A 16,234-nucleotide genomic window follows, 5' to 3' on the forward strand; every position below is an offset into this window, starting at 1 on the left:
TGCATAGGGTCAGGTTCAGAGATGTCCGTTAGCCACTGCCGCTGCAGCTAAACTGCGGAGGGCAGCAACGTCGTCTCACGTGGAAATTCAGCAGAGTTCCCGTTTCACCAGCACGCAAGGTGACCCCTATGCAGTCTTCAGACCGCCCTCCATCTCGAATCATGTCCTCAGCCAATTGTTTCCGGTCGCAGGCACCCGAAACTTTCAGCTAGAACAGACTTATGCACCTCACACAGCCGTTTCGAGGCGATCTTCAGACGAACTAACGCCGAGGAAGAATATTCGAAGGAAGACTCAGCAAGCAACAGGTAATTGAGCCCCGTCATTGGCTGAACCGAGTTCCTCCTGAGAAACGAGTCAAACAGGAGGCAACAAGATTTTGTTTGCAGCCCCAAGTCTGACGCGAACTTACATCAACAGACGAAGTTGCGTCCAAGTAGCGGCCCTTGCAGTGTTTGGTCCGCAGTATCCCACTTGTTCCGCGCTACGCTTCGCCCTGCCTGAATGAGAGGAAACAGGCTGGTATGTGCTCGAAGATCTTGACAGATGCGAAGGCTTCGCCAGCTAGGTTTTCGGAAGAATTTTGACGATGGTGGCGGCGGTCGCTGAAAGATCCACGCGCACTGATACAAATAGGTCAACTCAAAGTATGAGAGTCGTTTGGCTTGGCAGCCTTTTTCGCAATAGATGTCGCAATGTGTCTTGACATTGACTGATCATTTGGTGCAAACTGTTTATTTCTACAATTGACTTCAATTTCGAAGTGCCATCAATCTATGGACTTAATTGCGACCTCACGCGTTCGTCCGTACTACGCCTGCACTGCAGTTATAAAATGACAATAATGACATGTCAAGCAAACTGGTTCGGAGCAGCATGGAGCGGGGATCTGAGGTTGCAGTGGGAGGAGTTGAACATGCCCATGACCTTGTCCAGTGCAGGCATTTCATTTGTGAAGGTTTGCCAGAGTCATGCACCTCGGTCCTTTCATCGCCCTTCCCGCCAGGAATCATGTCGGCGATTCCAGGAACGAAAGAAAAGCGAGACATACAGGCAAGACATCCCACGAGACATGCATCCACGTGAAGTCCACAAGTACACCGGATCGCGATGATCGTTCTCCTCTGGATGTGGTTATTGGATCGCTTAGGAGGCATTATGATCAGGTGAATGGCCGTTGCAAAGGCCCAAGCCATTCTGGCCCTGCCGGTAAAAGGAAATAAGGCATTCCCGTCGATCTAGAGCAGCTATCCCCGCATGCACGGTCGGGGGATTAAAACAAGGTTCAGCCCCTCCCGCGACGAGAAAAGACACAAGAGCCAGTCGGGTAGGCTCGGTGAATCTGCCGCTTCCCCGCATCATGAACGGCCAGGAGGGACAAGACTCTTGGCTGGAGTACTGCCGTTCTCTGTGGAGATACCCGATGACCTACGTGGAAGCGGAGTGGAGGCGAGGAAGGATGGGGGAAAGATTCTTTGAACCTTGACAGTCTATGTTGCTTTTCCAATCCGGCGGTGACAGTTGGCGTTGTCAAAAAAGCCGGGCGCGTGTAGCGTTACGGTTCACCCTAGCCAAAGGACCTGTCGATCATTCCTTCATCCCAACAGCGCATCATAATTAAGGCCCAGATATTTCTGTCTGTGGCTGCGCCCTGTTAATATTGACCGGGAACCTTTTAGGTTATGGGAAAAGGGACCGCCCCAGCACGAAGCCGCGAACTCAAGACGGTCAACACTTGCCGCCTCTCAATTCCCCTTTCCGTCAAGGTCGCAGCCAGATGTCAGCCCGACTATCCCAAGCTTACGGGCTTCTTCTCGTAGAACAGACAGATCGGCCTGGGTCGGGTGGCCTACCATTCACAACCCCCTCTCTCCCAGATGACCGCATCATGCAGCTCCCTTGTGCGTCCATCGAACGACTCCACGTGCTGCTTGGTTGCAACGAGTGATATCGCACGAAGAAGCGGAAGAGTGCTTGGTGCTTATTTAGATGTCCGTTACTCACATGCAATCCACCAATCTGCGCGACCAACACGGCGTCGTAGCACTAAGGCAGGCCGCCTTTTGCCCTCCTCATCCTCCCCCTCCCTTCTCCACGGCCAAGGCCGCGGCCAAGACATGGGAAAGTGAACAATTGCGACCGCCAATTTTCTCTTGTGCGGGGAACCCGCAGCATGCAGCATCGGCTGGCGGTCGAGCACGCAACATTACATGGCACGTCACCACAGTCAACCAGACCCCGGCAGAGGAGCAGAGGAAGGACGAGGAGGAACGGAACTTTGGAAACGTTTGCCTCGTTTCTCACAGTCAGACGCCAATCCAGCTTGACTCAATGCCGAGATGTCCGGCCAAGTCGAGTGTGGGGAATTTGATGTGCAGAGGCTATGCGACCTGCCGCACCTTTGTAAAACGGGCTTCCCCTGGAACAAATATAAGTCAGTTGAACGTCAACGCTCGTCCCGACATTGGGAAAAAGTTAAAAATATTAGGATTTCTCCGCGCAGGTATAGAAGGAGCTTCCCCCTTTACGCTGGGACCCCTCTTGTTCACTGCTGCTGCTGCATCTTGCTTTCGTTCTTTTTTTACCTTTCTTCCTCCAGCTGTGCTCTTCCTCCTCCTCGAACGGCTTTTTGGGACCGAGACCTGCAGCAACCTGCGACCTCATCCTTCGGTCGTGCCAACATGCATCTCTCACGGACAATCCTCTCGTCCGCGTTGGCGGCGCTGACCCTCTCAGTCACCATCAACGCACAGTCTGACACGCCCGCGGAGCCCTACAAGCTACAGACGCCGCCCCTAGACACGGACTGGACGAGCCAGGTCGGAACGAGCCCGTGGCCGGATCACCCGCGCCCACAGCTTCGCCGCGACAAGTGGCTCAACCTCAACGGAATCTGGACCTACCAGGCCGCGGCCGGAGCCGCCGATGTTAACCACCCGCCGTCGGGCAGCACTCTCGACCGGGAGGTGTTGATCCCCTCATGCATTGAGAGCGCCATCTCCGGTATCCAGGAGCTCGACGTCACGCACATGTGGTTTGCGACAAAGTTCAATGTTCCCAACAACTGGGGCAACCAGTCTGTCCTGCTCAACTTCGAGGCCGTTGACTACGAGGCGACCGTGTTCATCAATGGCCAGAGGGCCGGCTTCCACCGTGGAGGATACTTCCGCCACACGGTTGATGCGACGCAGTACATCAACCAAGGCGAAGAAAACACCTTGTGAGTGCCAATGGCTTCTTTGTGTGGCCCAGTTGATTGCTAACACATGGTGTGAAGGTTGGTGTTCGTCCATGACCCGACGGACATGGATGGCTACGTTATTCCGATTGGCAAGCAGACTAGAACCCCGTCGCATATCTTTTACCGAGCCTGCTCCGGCATTTGGCAGACTGTCTGGTTGGAGAGCGCGCCTGTCAACCACATCACGAAGTTGGATCTCGCTGCCGACCACAATGGCAATGGTGAGTAACACCCAAAGCACAAGTCAAAATGCGACATTGCTGACCACTCGCGCAGTGACTGTTACTGTCCACAGCTCTTCCAGCTCATCTTCTGAGGTTCAGATTGCCGTTCTGGACAAGGATGGAAACACCATTGGAGAGGGAACAGGAGGTTCCGACGAGGAGTTCACTTTCCAGGTGTCTCAGCCAAAGGTCTGGTCGCCATCGACCCCCAACTTGTACAACCTGACCGTCAGGCTGGGCGAGAGCGACGTGGTCCACAGCTACACTGGATTCCGAACAATTTCAACTGGTATCGTCGAGGGTATCAAGCGACCCCTTTTGAACGGCGAGTTCATCTTCATGTTCGGTACCCTCGACCAGGGATACTGGCCTGATGGACTCCACACGCCCCCTACCTACGAGGCCATGGTCTATGACCTGAAGGTGTTGAAGAACCTCGGCATGAACATGGTTCGCAAGCATGTGAGTAGAGCTCAAAACTTAGTGACCTGGGTGACCAATGCTAACAATCTGTAGATCAAGATTGAGCCGGATCTGTTCTACCGCGCCTGCGACGAGATCGGCTTGCTCGTCATCCAGGACATGCCGAGCTTGACTGCCAACTCTGCGCGTCTGCCCAACGCTGAGCAGCAAGCCGAGTTTGAGCGCCAGCTGCAGCTTATGATTGAGGAGCACAAGAGCTACACCAGCATTGTCACCTGGGTGCGTTCGGTCGCTTCATCTAAACCTTCCCCTTCACTAACATGTTACCGCAGACCATCTACAATGAGGGCTGGGGCCAGCTTAGGAACGCTCCTCACCCCGAGGACAAGCTTACCGAAATTGTTCGTGACATTGACCCCACCAGACTGATCAACGCCAACAGCGGTTGGTATGACCACGGCTTCGGTGACTTCTCGGACAACCACCACTACGCCAACCCTCAATGCGGAACTCCTTTCTACTCGTTGGCTTCGTCCCCATACGATAAGTCGCGCATCGGTTTCCAGGGAGAGTTCGGTGGAATCGGTCACAACGTTTCCATTGAGCAGTATGTCCTCCTATTGAATAAGCCCCAGGATTCCAAGCTAACAATGCGCGCAGTCTCTGGAACGTCCAACAGGCGATCGACACCATCAACGGCACGTACGAGATCAACGAGAGTCTCGAGGCATACAACTACCGCGCGCGCGTCCTCTTCCGGGAGTTCCGCGAGCAGGTCGAGATGTTCGCCTGCAGCGGCGGCGTCTGGACCCAGACCAGCGACGTCGAGGGTGAAGTCAACGGCCTTGTCACCTACGACCGCCGCGTCCTCCGCCCCGACCTCGCGCAGTGGCAGGTGGATATCCAAGGCCTCTTCGACGCCGCCAACGCCCGCAAGGGCGCCGTCAACGGCACCATGTAAGGAACAGAACCATGCACAGTTGATCCGATTCCGACACATCCACACACACTTTCTATCTTTCATTGGTTTGGGAACAGTAATGCTAAGGCGGGTTTTTAATGAACAGTCCGATCGCGGACAATGGTCAGATTAGATTCGTACAATCGTCTTGACCATTTAATGATTAACGAAACGACCGATTTACTCTCGTTCTCCCTTTCTGTTGCCGTCCCGTTAGACTTTTGCCGACGTCGTCTGTCCCGCGGTTGTATCAACCGCTTCCATCGAGCCGGTTCCTTTGGTAAGTGATCGACATTAAAAAAAAGCATAGGGAGATCTCATGAGCATGGGTGAGCGCGAGATTGCTTGCATGGCCGAGTAGCATCTGAACACACATCCCGGGTGATAACATCCAGGGAATAGAGGATCTGCTGGTCGGAGGTGCATGGTGGGGGGTTGTTGGTGTTTCATGCATATTATCATAGATACTAAGATAGAATGGCGCGGTCTGGCACCGTCGTCATGTGTATTGATATTGTGAATTACATTGAAGACGACTGCTACATTACATAGTCCGCTGCATGGGAATTTGGTCTATTTTTTACCGGTCGCAGATCAATAGCGACGAGTTTTGTACACTATTTTCGCCATCCATTGATCGATTTATCGTATTTATGTGTGCAGAGGAACTTTCATATCAGAGCACAAGTCATCATTCAATCTTGTTCTCACGTAACTTTTGCGATGGTGGTGTTTTGACACTTTTTCTGACTGTTGGTCATGTCCTCGACACGTGACATCCCCGCATCTTGTAGGCTGGATCCTATCTTGATAGTGTCTCTATGACCTCAACAACTCACTTTTACCTTCTTCTCTATTTTTCAACTGACAAAGTATCCGATCTGAGTGTATTCAGCCAACTCAACCTTTTATAATGGATCTTGGACTCGGCTTGGAAGGGACTATTGTTGTGGTGACCGGGGCAGGAGGTCAAATCGGCCAAGTTATTGTTGCGGCGTTCTTGAGTGCTGGCTGTTATGTCGGCGCACTCGACATCGACGATACGAAGTTCAAACGGAAACACCAGAATCTCTTATGGTTGAAGTGCGACACAACAGACGAGAAGTCAAGTTTCTGACGCCTGGGATTCAGTCTGTTCACGGTTCGGGGATTGGCCCACGATGTGTGTCTGCGCTGCCGCGCTTGATCTGAGTTTCGTCAAACATCATGAATCAATCACGGAGATGTCTGCTGAACAATTCAGAAAGACCCTCGATGTTGTGAGTTTACCAGCGCTTGTCACTATCGCGGCATAAGGCTGATTATCGATGCACAGAACGTGACCGGCACGTTTATAACGGCGAAAACGTGGCTGAGCAATATTCCAGATGTCCTTGAGACGAGCCTCAGTGTGAAGGTCAAGCAGAACCTCTCCCTCATCATCATCGGTTCGGAGGCGGGTATCATGGGTGTGCCGGGCAATCCTGACTATGCCGCAAGCAAGTCAGCCGTTCAGTATGGGCTCATGTTATCTCTAGCTCCCGACGCCGTGAGAACCAACCCTCATGCGAGAGTGAATGCGATTTGCCCTGGGGCTGTCGATACTCCCATGTTCCACAACGAATGCGCGCGCGATAAGACAGGGTCTATTAGGTGGATTGAGTCGGAAGCTACGGTGGCTTCGAAGGAACCCGTAGATGTCGAAGATGTTGCCAGACAGTGCCTTATTCTCGCAAGTCACGGATGGTCAGCGTCCACAAACGGTCAAATGATCCGGTTAGATGGAGGAAAAAGTGGACGTATGTTCTGGAACAAAAACGGAGAAGGTGTCTGGGTCTGAATGTTATGTGGTGAAAAGTATGAACGTTGCGGCGGTCTTCCGCAGACCACATATGACATGCGACGATATCTAGCGATGGGAGTAACAACCATGCAGGAGGCCTAACTCTGAAGGGGGGACTCAAACTGTGCCCTACATGCTTTGAATGTTCATAAACCTAGTCCAATGTTAGAATGAAATTGAAAGTCAGCAAATAAGTCGTTGGGGAATGTACCTCTTAGTTTCACCTGCACCAATGAAGCATCTAGTTTTGAAATCAAAGTTCAGAAATACATCCCCAAAACCTACAGCGTAACCACTCACAACAAACGAATGCTTTTACTGGAAAACGAAGTGGATGGCCACATGTAGGTTTGGAAAGATAAATATCCAAACCGCCCCGGTCCCATCGAGTCTTGGTTCCAAATCATTCAAACCCTCCGAGAAGTCGAAAAGCGCAATTGCAACACCAAGAATCATGGGCTATGACTTTGGATTCGATATTTATCCCCAACTTGAAGCCACCGAACGCAACATAGAGAAGTACGAACGCTTCAGAAACGCTATAATCCGAAAGTACGAGAATGCATTCGACCCTGGCAGCCGCCGTCCGGAAGGGAAGGTCTTGGATATATTGAAAGAGTCGGGTTCAGACTCTGGTACCAATTACAACATTAGCTTCCTGGTCAGGGAAATACCTCACATGCCGTACGCCGCAAAACGGTGCAACTATTTTCTTCGATTCAGCTCCAAGGTCAGCGGGCGGCTTACAACTCCAGCTGAGCCTTACATTCGCCAGGTTTTTGGAATCGGGAAGAAGTACTTTGGGGACAGAGTTCGCTTTTGGCATGACCTCGACGAGGACACCTCAAAGGAGGATTGCTACGGGTACTACGAGTGGCAAGAGGTCAACGATGCAGAGGAAGACTTGCGAAGGTTGAGCACTCGCTAACCGTCATGGCGACAAGGTTGAAGTTACGTAGCAATAATTCAGCTGCCTTCTTTGAGAACATTGACACCTACTCGCATACTTGCCGGAGTGCAGTGCCGAAGCTAAAACAGCATCGGCCCCACGCCCCGCATCCCATACCCCATACCCCACGGATCCCGTCCCGTCCCGGGGCTTCCGGCTGCCGCTCGTGGGGGAGTGGGCAAGTTGCGGAAGATCGACCGTGCATGGCGTCTTACTTGACAGAGGAACCGGCACTATAAACCTAGCTTACCTTCGAAGTCAATTAAAATCGAGTATTATTACCATCTTGCAAGCCAATTAGTCGGCGTTGAAGTCATTATTCCACACTCAACATAATCTAACACCAAACTTCGAAAATGGCAAACCCCAGCTCGACCAGCAAGCAAAATAGCTTGATCAAAATGACCATCGCAGGCCGCAAGATCCCAGGCTGGGAAGATTCCAAGTTTCTGGAGGAATACGTGGGCGTACACGCGGCGATGACGACCCAAATCGCGGCCGCCGTCCCCATTCTTCGGAAGTACACTCAGGTGATCGCCATTCCGCACGAGCCTATCGACAAGCTGCCCAATGGCGGCCACCCTCCTTGGGACATGGCTTCCACACTGGAATGGACATCTCTCGATGACCTGTACCAGTCTTTCCAAGCCCCGGAGTATAAGGAATCCGCAGGCAGTCACAAATTCGCCGATGAGGCATCCCAGGTTGGAGTTCTCAGCAAAGCTGTCGAAGAGATCACGTTCGATCCGGTTGGGTTTGAGAAGCGAGGAAGCACGGCTACAATCTTGCAGTTCTTCCTCGCTAGGAATGGCGTTCAAGCGCTGAGTGAAGAAAGCTTGGCAAGCCGCGTTGCGAAGATCAAGAAGATTGGGGCTGGAGGCGGCTTGTTGAAATACGTGGCTAATCGTCCCGTAACGCCTTCCGACCTCGTCACGTTCTTCAAAGGCACCCCCTTTGCCGAAACAGATTGGTCATCTACTGAGCTGATGGAGCAGTATTGGTTCCCAACCCGCGAAGCGGCCGTCGCCTTTATCAATGACGAAAGCAAAAACAGCACGCTGTTTTCCGATCTTCCTGTCTCTTTGGCGGCGGAGAAGTCGTTCGGAATCGTTGGAAAAGAAAACCGCGTGGTTGAGAAAGGAGAAAGTGACTAAAGGGTGGCGCCTTCTACGGCTTTTTCGAGCGGACAGATTCAGCTTAGCATCTCGTATAGTCGGTGTAGTTTACATCGCGTCTTCAAAACGACGCCTATGTTCCCCGTCTATTGTTCTTATACTGTGCCCGTACCACCATACCTATAGCAATGCTCAAAGACCACCCTGTCTGCGATGAGAAAATTCGTTGGCTTTCTTGGACCAGTCGCCTCGAGGCACCTTGCTCGATCAGAGATCCAACACCCCCCATATATGGCCTCATACCTCGATCTCCTGACGTCCATTTCACGAGCATCTCTTCTTCGATCTCTTTGTCGAGTCTGAGAGTTACAAACCTCGGAGTCTCATCTGATGCGGAGCTAGACTGCAGTAGAGATTGGGACGACAAGTCGGGCTTGTTATGCTTGCCTAGAGCTGTGAACATCCACAGCGCAAGTGTTCCGGTCAGAAGAGCCATGGGCTCATGATGGCTGTTGGTCGGATGATTTCGGAGCCAGCCAAGTAGCTTGGCGGCATGATACACGACAATTCTGGCTTTACCCTCATTCTCTTCTAACCAGATAGATAACTTGTGGTCCACTGTTTGCCTTATGGTCGGGCTTATTCGCCAGCCAGAGAATGAATTGAGCTGCCTCAGGGGAAAATGTGATAAGAGGCTGAGAGCATGGTAGTGTTGGTTTATAAGTGATGTGAAGGTATCAGAAGGTGACCCGATGCCTTCAGCTGACTGAAGAATATCGAGATGTTGGATTGCGGCTTGTTGGTTAGGTGCATCGCGGTATACACCGAGGGTGAGAAGTAATAGGTTGAGATTCGTGATCCCTATAGTTGTTTCTTTCTGTTGGTAAAGAATGTCCAGTTCATGTCGAAGTGACCTGGATTTCTCGGAGACTGTCCGTGTATAAATTAGCAACAAGAGTGCAAATGGATAGTTTGCTTTTGGACGCGGCCTTACCATACTCTGCGTAGAGTATAGACCACTGATCAGTCGTGGTGGCTGTCCATAGCTCATCATGGGACGGCATGGGTAGCTGCAACATGTCTAACGGTATTGTTTGGGCGAGATCGAAAAAGGAGACAAGTTGACAATCCAAAACCTGATTCAGTCGGTGAGTTCGGTAAGCCCCGGTGCTTCATGAAAAGATTGGGTAATGTGCTTACCCATGCAAGATGAACAAGGCGCTTTCTGCTCTCTGCTCGAATCCACCATTTCCAGCTCTCAACACCCCCAGATGTAACGTTATTTGGATGATGTTCGACGAAATAATTAGCTCTCTTGCAAAGGGTCGGTACAAGAGACATGTTCCTTTGCGCATGCTCCGCAAAAGACATGTTGCCAGAGAACATCAAGCCGACTTGACTGAGTAACGCAGATTGAGTAATATGAAGTTCCGAATCCGGGGTCGGGTTTGGTTCAAGCTCAATCTGACCGGATTAACCTATCAATATAGAGTTCTTGATAGAGATAGACCTGGTAACCTAATAACAACGCGACTTACACATAGGTTGACCGACCGGCGGAGAAATTCTTGCAAGATAAATGTTGTACAGGTGTTTCCTAGTTGCGAGAAACCGCATCCTATGGCGGCAATTGCAAGAATAAGAACCCAATGAACATCTGCGGTATCGAAGGTTGGCTGGTGAATCATTGGAAAGACATGGCTGTAGTGTTCGAAGTACGATTGGATGAATGCGTTCATGGTTGTTATCGGTGGTAGCTGCTTGTCTGTGAACTTCCTGCAAAGTCCACTATCCGTGTTGAGCATCTCAAAATTGCGCTCAATTGTTTCGTAGACTCTTTCAAGCAGTGTGGGAACATGGTCGTAATCTTCCAGGTGCCAATCCTCTTCCGGTCTACTGGCTTTGTTCGCAGACAGACCTGCTATTCGAGAGAGATTTTCTAATCCGGTTGTTACGAAGTCATTTGTTTTGGGCTGTTGGCCATGTGTGCTGCTGTTTGGATTGGAATAGTCCCGTGCTAAAGCAGACGGACTACCAAGAACTTCCGCAAATGTGGCAGACAGCTCGGTGTGGTTGGTGTAATTGGGTCTTTGGGCTTCCCGGATTGGCGTTGGCTCGGAAAGCGTTTGACTGGCACCTTCTTTCTCACGTGCAGTCTCTACGTCGGCGGGCGATTGTTCCGACGCAGTGGTAGATACTTCCGGTATTGCGGGAAGCTCGGTGCCGTCGCCTGTTGAATATGATAGACTAGGACAGACGAAGTCATCCAGCAGAACATGGTCAGCTGCCATGCTCTGCCATGGCTCAACTCCTATCCAAGCGTGGGCGTCTGAGAATGGGAAACACCATCTTGTGGGTGACCAAGTGGGAATGTCCAACCTATCGAGTGCCATGGCCTCTGGCCAATCAGGGCGTAGCTGCGTATTGATCGATTGTACTGGCTGGTCACTAGTTCCGATGCCCGGAGCTGGCAGAGGTGATGCCTGTGACGATGAATGAGTTTCAATCCACGTGATACTTCTAGCGTCACGATACGGACCTCATGAGCCTCGATTTGATCGCATGGTGGAACGCGAGATTGTCCAAAGGCTGTCAAGCCATCGTTATCATGCGGTAGATCGGTACCTTGGACTGTTGTTCCACTCGAGAAGCTAGCACTTCGTCGGCTTTCACCTGTGTAGACGCAGGCGCGGCCCTTGTTTTGACACCTCTCACATGGCATCAGCCCGTCACATCTTTGTTTGGATCGCGCACAATCACGACAAGCTCGGGACACACATGTCCTTCGAGATCTTCCAGGGGCAACACTGTCGGATCTTGATGACGGAGAATCCACATGACTCTGTGTATGGCGTTGGAGAGAGTCTCTGAGAGAAGAGCATCATCAGCCTTGAACCCCTGAGCAAGTTGAGTTGGGGACAGGGGGAGCAGGAAAGAGGGAGACGGGCATCTGGCTTCCAGCAAAAAGCCTCAACATAGGAAAGCGAGACCAACCTTCGCGAAAAGCTCGCCCCGCAGACAGAACAAGAGAATGGGCGAACTCCGAGGTGTCGGAGAAGGTGACGGTTCAGGTGTTCTGACCGACGGAACTCGGCGTTGCAGACATCGCACTTGACCAACATCCTCGCTCATCCCCACAGTCGGACTTGTGGGATTTGGCCTTGGATGAACTAAAGACGCACCAAAACCGTTGGTTTCGGCAGCAATCGTTATCATGTCCAAAGGATGTGAATCGGAGAGGGAGGATGGCCGTCGGAGGTTGTGGGGTAATATGGGCAAGTCAGAGTTTAAAAGGAGACAGCTTCGGAACGTGTGGGGGATCTTCAATGACAGAACCCCACTCTCGAGACAAGGTTCGCGTCGGAGTTGTGGGGTTCCTAGAGGAGCCTGCAACGCGGCCCGTCTTCCTAGTGTAAGACCAGCCCGGTCTAAGCTTAATGCCCGATGCCGTTGTCGAAAGTGCCACTGACAGTATGCATTTACGGGTCGGACTTGCTGAACACGTTGACCTCCACCGGTTACATCAATTGCGGGGGATAGTGGGGCTTTCATAGAGATCCGTCGTGATACGAGGCCTTCGTTGAGTAATTACCCGCCGGAGAATCGGGCTGTAGAAGTGCGGCAAGCAGATCTCCATGAAGTTCACCGAAAGTCTCCAACAGAAAGGCCACGGAAGCGTTGTACTCATATAAGTGTCATCTTGTAAGCCTTTGTCGTTCAAGTGCCCTCTACAATCTCATATTCGTCTTTCTCTGTTATCAGCACATCAGCGAACTTCAATTTTTCGCATCATCCTGCCTCTTTAGGTTTGCCATCACTTCAAAATGACTGCCGATTTCTCGAAGCTAGGAAGGCTTACGCTTGAGCCCGAGTCCAAGGACTGGGACATCATTGTTGTCGGCTCTGGGCACAATGGCCTTACCACTGCTGCATACCTAGCAGCTGCCGGGAAGAAGGTCCTCGTGCTCGAGCGAGCATCCTACGCCGGTGGCGGTGTAGCTGGCCTCCAAATGGCAGAGGAAGGCTTCATTAGCGAACGTCACAGCGCCATCCACCAGATGATTCTTGCCAATCCTCTTATCGCCAACGACGAACTTGGCCTCCAGGCTAAGTATGGCCTCAAGTACCTTCAACTCGATCCCTGCTACGCCATCGTCATGGAGGACAGAGTCCTTCCCATCTACCGCGAGCGACACCGCACCGTTGAAGCCATTCGAGAGGCCGCTCCCGAGGACGCGGACGCATACGAGAAATTCGTCGACACATCCCGAAAGATCACTGATCTGCTGATGCCATCCATGTTCGAGCCGCCCCGCGACACGTCGGCAGAAAGTGCTAGCAGTGGCTTTGCGGAGGAGATCGCCACTGTCGGGGCTAGCTCGTCCTTGGATATCATTCAGCGTTACTTCAAGAACGAAATTCTCCAAGTGGCTCTCTTGCGCTTTGTAACCGAAATTCAGCTGGCTCACCCCACGACCAAGGGTACTGGTCTCATGGTATACCTTGCATTTGGCCTTGTCGACAGGTACGGACTTGCCGTACCTGAGGGTTCTGGGACGGCTTTCACCGAGTCGGTCATTCGCTGCATCAAGGACCACGGCGGAGACATCAAGTTGGATACCGAAGTCATCAAAGTCATCACCGAGAATGGCCGTGCGGTGGGGGTCAGAACCCGTTTCGGAGAGTTGCGGGCGAGAGAAGCTGTCGTCGGCCAGATTCATCCCCACAAGTTGGATCAACTTGTAGACGGCTTGGATGAGTCTGTAACGGCGGCCGCCTTGCAAACACGTGTCTCTGAATTTACCCTATTCGTCATCCACGCAGCTCTTGAGCGTCCGCTGAAGTTCAAAGCCGGCCCACTCGCCGACAGAAGTGTCATGAACACCTGCTGCCCGGGGACTCTCAAGGACTTACTCAAGAGCTACGACGACATGGCTCTCGGCCTTCTTCCAGAGAAGATTATGATAGGTGCTTCTTGTGTGAGCTCGGCTGACCCTACGCGTTGCCCACCTGGCAAGTCGCTGCTTCACTGCGTGGTCATGTGCAAGGCCGAGCCCGCAGACGGCGGCTGGGAGGGCTGGGATCGCCGTCGCGATGATTGGGTGCAGAAAGTGTTTGCATACTTCTCCAAGTACCTCGATAACTTCACACCGGACATCGTCCGCTCTTACCACGCGGTCGCTCCTCCGGACCATCAGTCCGACAGCCCAAGCTTCCAGCGTGGCGATATCTGCGGACTTTCCATGGCTGCGGACCAGATGGGATTGAGCCGCCCGACCCCTGCTTTGGCTCAGTATAGAGTGCCAGGTGTGAAGGGATTGTATCTCGCTGGACCATTCATGCATCCCGGTGGTGGTGTTTGGGGCGGAGGCCGCCCAGTTGCGAAGAGGGTCATGGAGGATCTCGGCTTGGACTTTGACAAGACTTTCGTTGCGAAGTCGAGCGCTCATCTGTAATTGAAGCTGGATTTAACGTTAGTTATGAATCTAGTAGATACGTCAATTATTTTCCAGGTTACAAACAGATTGATTCAAATTCCGAGGGTTTTCCGGATTTCTTAGTTGATCTAGAAATAATTTGACTTTATGCTGTATGTCTTTTAACAATCGCCAGGCTACTCACTGCGTCAACTGGTCTTATTGTGTTTGTTTCATTGATTAAACAACCTGCATTAAGTCACAACGTGGTTAGGATGGCCAAAGAACAAAACAAAAGACACTGCCACTCTTACTCTTGATTATGCCCTTAACCTCAATTTCCTGGGTCAATACAACATCTAGCTAGTGATGATCACCCGGTTTTCGACTTCTCATTTACCACGGCAAAGAAATCCACCGTTGGATCCATCTTGCCCTTCGCTAGCTCGATCAATGCCTCCTCATATCTTGGACAGACATTGACAAAGAACTGACCGGCCCGGAGCGTTTCCACAATTTTCTTGCCGACGACGTCGACGTCCTTTCCCTGTTGTTTCAGGAAGGATGTGAAGGTTTGATGGAATTCATCGGAGGAGGTACCAGACAAAGAGTCTACTGTCTCCGTGTATGTGATATCCGGGAAAACAACGCTCACACCAATACCCAGTGGCTTCAGAGAGACGGCCATGCATTGACTCATTGAAATATCGGCTGCCTTGCACAAGCAGTAGGAAAAGAGGTTGCTTGCCACGAGTGGTATGGGCACGTTACCATTGGGTGAGGCGGTGTTGACGATCCATCCACTTCCACGAGCAGTCATGCCTGGGAGAAAGGCTTGAACCATGCGGATGTATCCGAAGACGTTGACGTTGACCTGTTGCTGGAGGCTAGCCATATCGAGATCAATGATGCCTCCGGATCGGATCAAGACAGCATTGTTGTAAATGATGTCGGGAACACCAATGTCTTTATGAACAGCAGCTGCGAAGGCTGCGACGCTCTCATCGCTTCCTACATCGCATTGAAAGGCCCAAGCTTTGAGTCCAGCTTGCCTCAGCGCTTCGACTGTGGCCAGCTGAGGCTCTTGCTGGATATCTGCCAGGACGACTTTGGCGCCGGCTGTGGCGAATTTTACAGCGACGGCTCGGCCAAGTCCATGGGCGGCCCCTGTGACGATTATAATTTTGCCTTGGTAGTCCATGTTGTGGGACTTATTGTGAAATAGTTAGGGGAGACTTGAGGAATATTCAAGGCTTTAGAATCGACTGTGTATGTTGCCCTTATCAGTTTGCAAATGAGTTCTGCTCCTCATAGATATTCTCTTTCCCTCCAAATACAGTTTCCCCAGACGACGCTATGTGCTGGGCTGTTCTCCGCCAAGATCTCACACCAACGTCTTCGGATGCGGGGCCGGCGATCGACAGTGGCATTCCGATGGTGGGGTTCGGAGCTGGCCCCGTTTTAGACCGGGGTGTCGGAGATCGTGGGGTAACTGACACGCCGCGACGGCGGCTATGTCCGCAAGGACCCCAAGCTACGGCAGTGCTCATGGGCAAAGAAGCTCCATGTCACGGGCGTACTAAAATCCGTTGACCGAATTTTGGTGTTCCTGCTGCTTTCTTCATCATCGATTACAATCTGAAATGCATTACAATGTGCCTTTGCTGCAGTGAAACTGGCAAAGCAATTTATCGAGATGCGTGGCCAGACCAAGTCACCAGGTAGTACAACAACGGGAGATTCAGACCCCCGAAGCTTTCAGAGATGTTCCAAGTCAATATGCTTTCGAGCAGGGCTCATACAAAACCAATTCAAGACGGAGAGAAAAAGGATTGGAAAAAATGGCTCTGGGAAAATTTGCCCATCCCACGGGTATCTGCGCTGTACCGTGTTCGCACTTTTCATTACCTGGCAATCGTCAATACTGGCCCGTCCACCATTCTCAAGCTATCCCAATGATTTGCCAATTGACTCCTCTAAAGACGTTTTGGGCAAGCTGTGCGCCGATTCCGACTGAACGGCCATTTGCGGATTGACAGCTGGAACATCCAGAGACATGCTGCCCAACCAACCAGGATAGAC

General features: G+C 51.8%; 5 protein-coding genes across 5 annotated transcripts; 4 read left to right on the forward strand and 1 right to left on the reverse strand.

Moving 5' to 3' along the window:
- Positions 1-2,681: 2,681 nt before the first annotated feature.
- On the forward strand, positions 2,682-4,849 carry COL26b_012246 (uncharacterized protein; the record flags this gene model as incomplete). The annotated part of the gene is made up of 6 exons (XM_053184891.1): positions 2,682-3,220; positions 3,278-3,462; positions 3,518-3,927; positions 3,982-4,167; positions 4,221-4,495; positions 4,549-4,849. 6 exons carry the CDS (start codon positions 2,682-2,684, stop codon positions 4,847-4,849), a joined length of 1,896 nt encoding a protein of 631 aa, XP_053031179.1.
- A 2,276-nt stretch (positions 4,850-7,125) lies between these two features.
- On the forward strand, positions 7,126-7,599 carry COL26b_012247 (uncharacterized protein; the record flags this gene model as incomplete). Its single annotated transcript, XM_053184892.1, has 1 exon — positions 7,126-7,599. One exon carries the CDS (start codon positions 7,126-7,128, stop codon positions 7,597-7,599), a length of 474 nt encoding a protein of 157 aa, XP_053031180.1.
- A 377-nt stretch (positions 7,600-7,976) lies between these two features.
- COL26b_012248 (uncharacterized protein) lies at positions 7,977-8,774 on the forward strand (the record flags this gene model as incomplete). The annotated part of the gene is made up of 1 exon (XM_053184893.1): positions 7,977-8,774. The coding sequence occupies one exon, from the start codon at positions 7,977-7,979 to the stop codon at positions 8,772-8,774; it is 798 nt and encodes a 265-aa protein (XP_053031181.1).
- Positions 8,775-12,559: 3,785 nt separating this feature from the next.
- On the forward strand, positions 12,560-14,191 carry COL26b_012249 (uncharacterized protein; the record flags this gene model as incomplete). The annotated part of the gene is made up of 1 exon (XM_053184894.1): positions 12,560-14,191. The coding sequence occupies one exon, from the start codon at positions 12,560-12,562 to the stop codon at positions 14,189-14,191; it is 1,632 nt and encodes a 543-aa protein (XP_053031182.1).
- Positions 14,192-14,525: 334 nt separating this feature from the next.
- Positions 14,526-15,353, reverse strand: COL26b_012250 (uncharacterized protein; the record flags this gene model as incomplete). Its single annotated transcript, XM_053184895.1, has 1 exon — positions 14,526-15,353. The coding sequence occupies one exon, from the start codon at positions 15,351-15,353 to the stop codon at positions 14,526-14,528; it is 828 nt and encodes a 275-aa protein (XP_053031183.1).
- Between the last annotated feature and the right edge of the window lie 881 nt (positions 15,354-16,234).

The sequence above is a fragment of the Colletotrichum chrysophilum genome (assembly GCF_026319265.1).
Source record: "Colletotrichum chrysophilum strain AFK26 chromosome Unknown scaffold_168, whole genome shotgun sequence".
Classification (NCBI taxonomy): domain Eukaryota; kingdom Fungi; phylum Ascomycota; class Sordariomycetes; order Glomerellales; family Glomerellaceae; genus Colletotrichum; species Colletotrichum chrysophilum.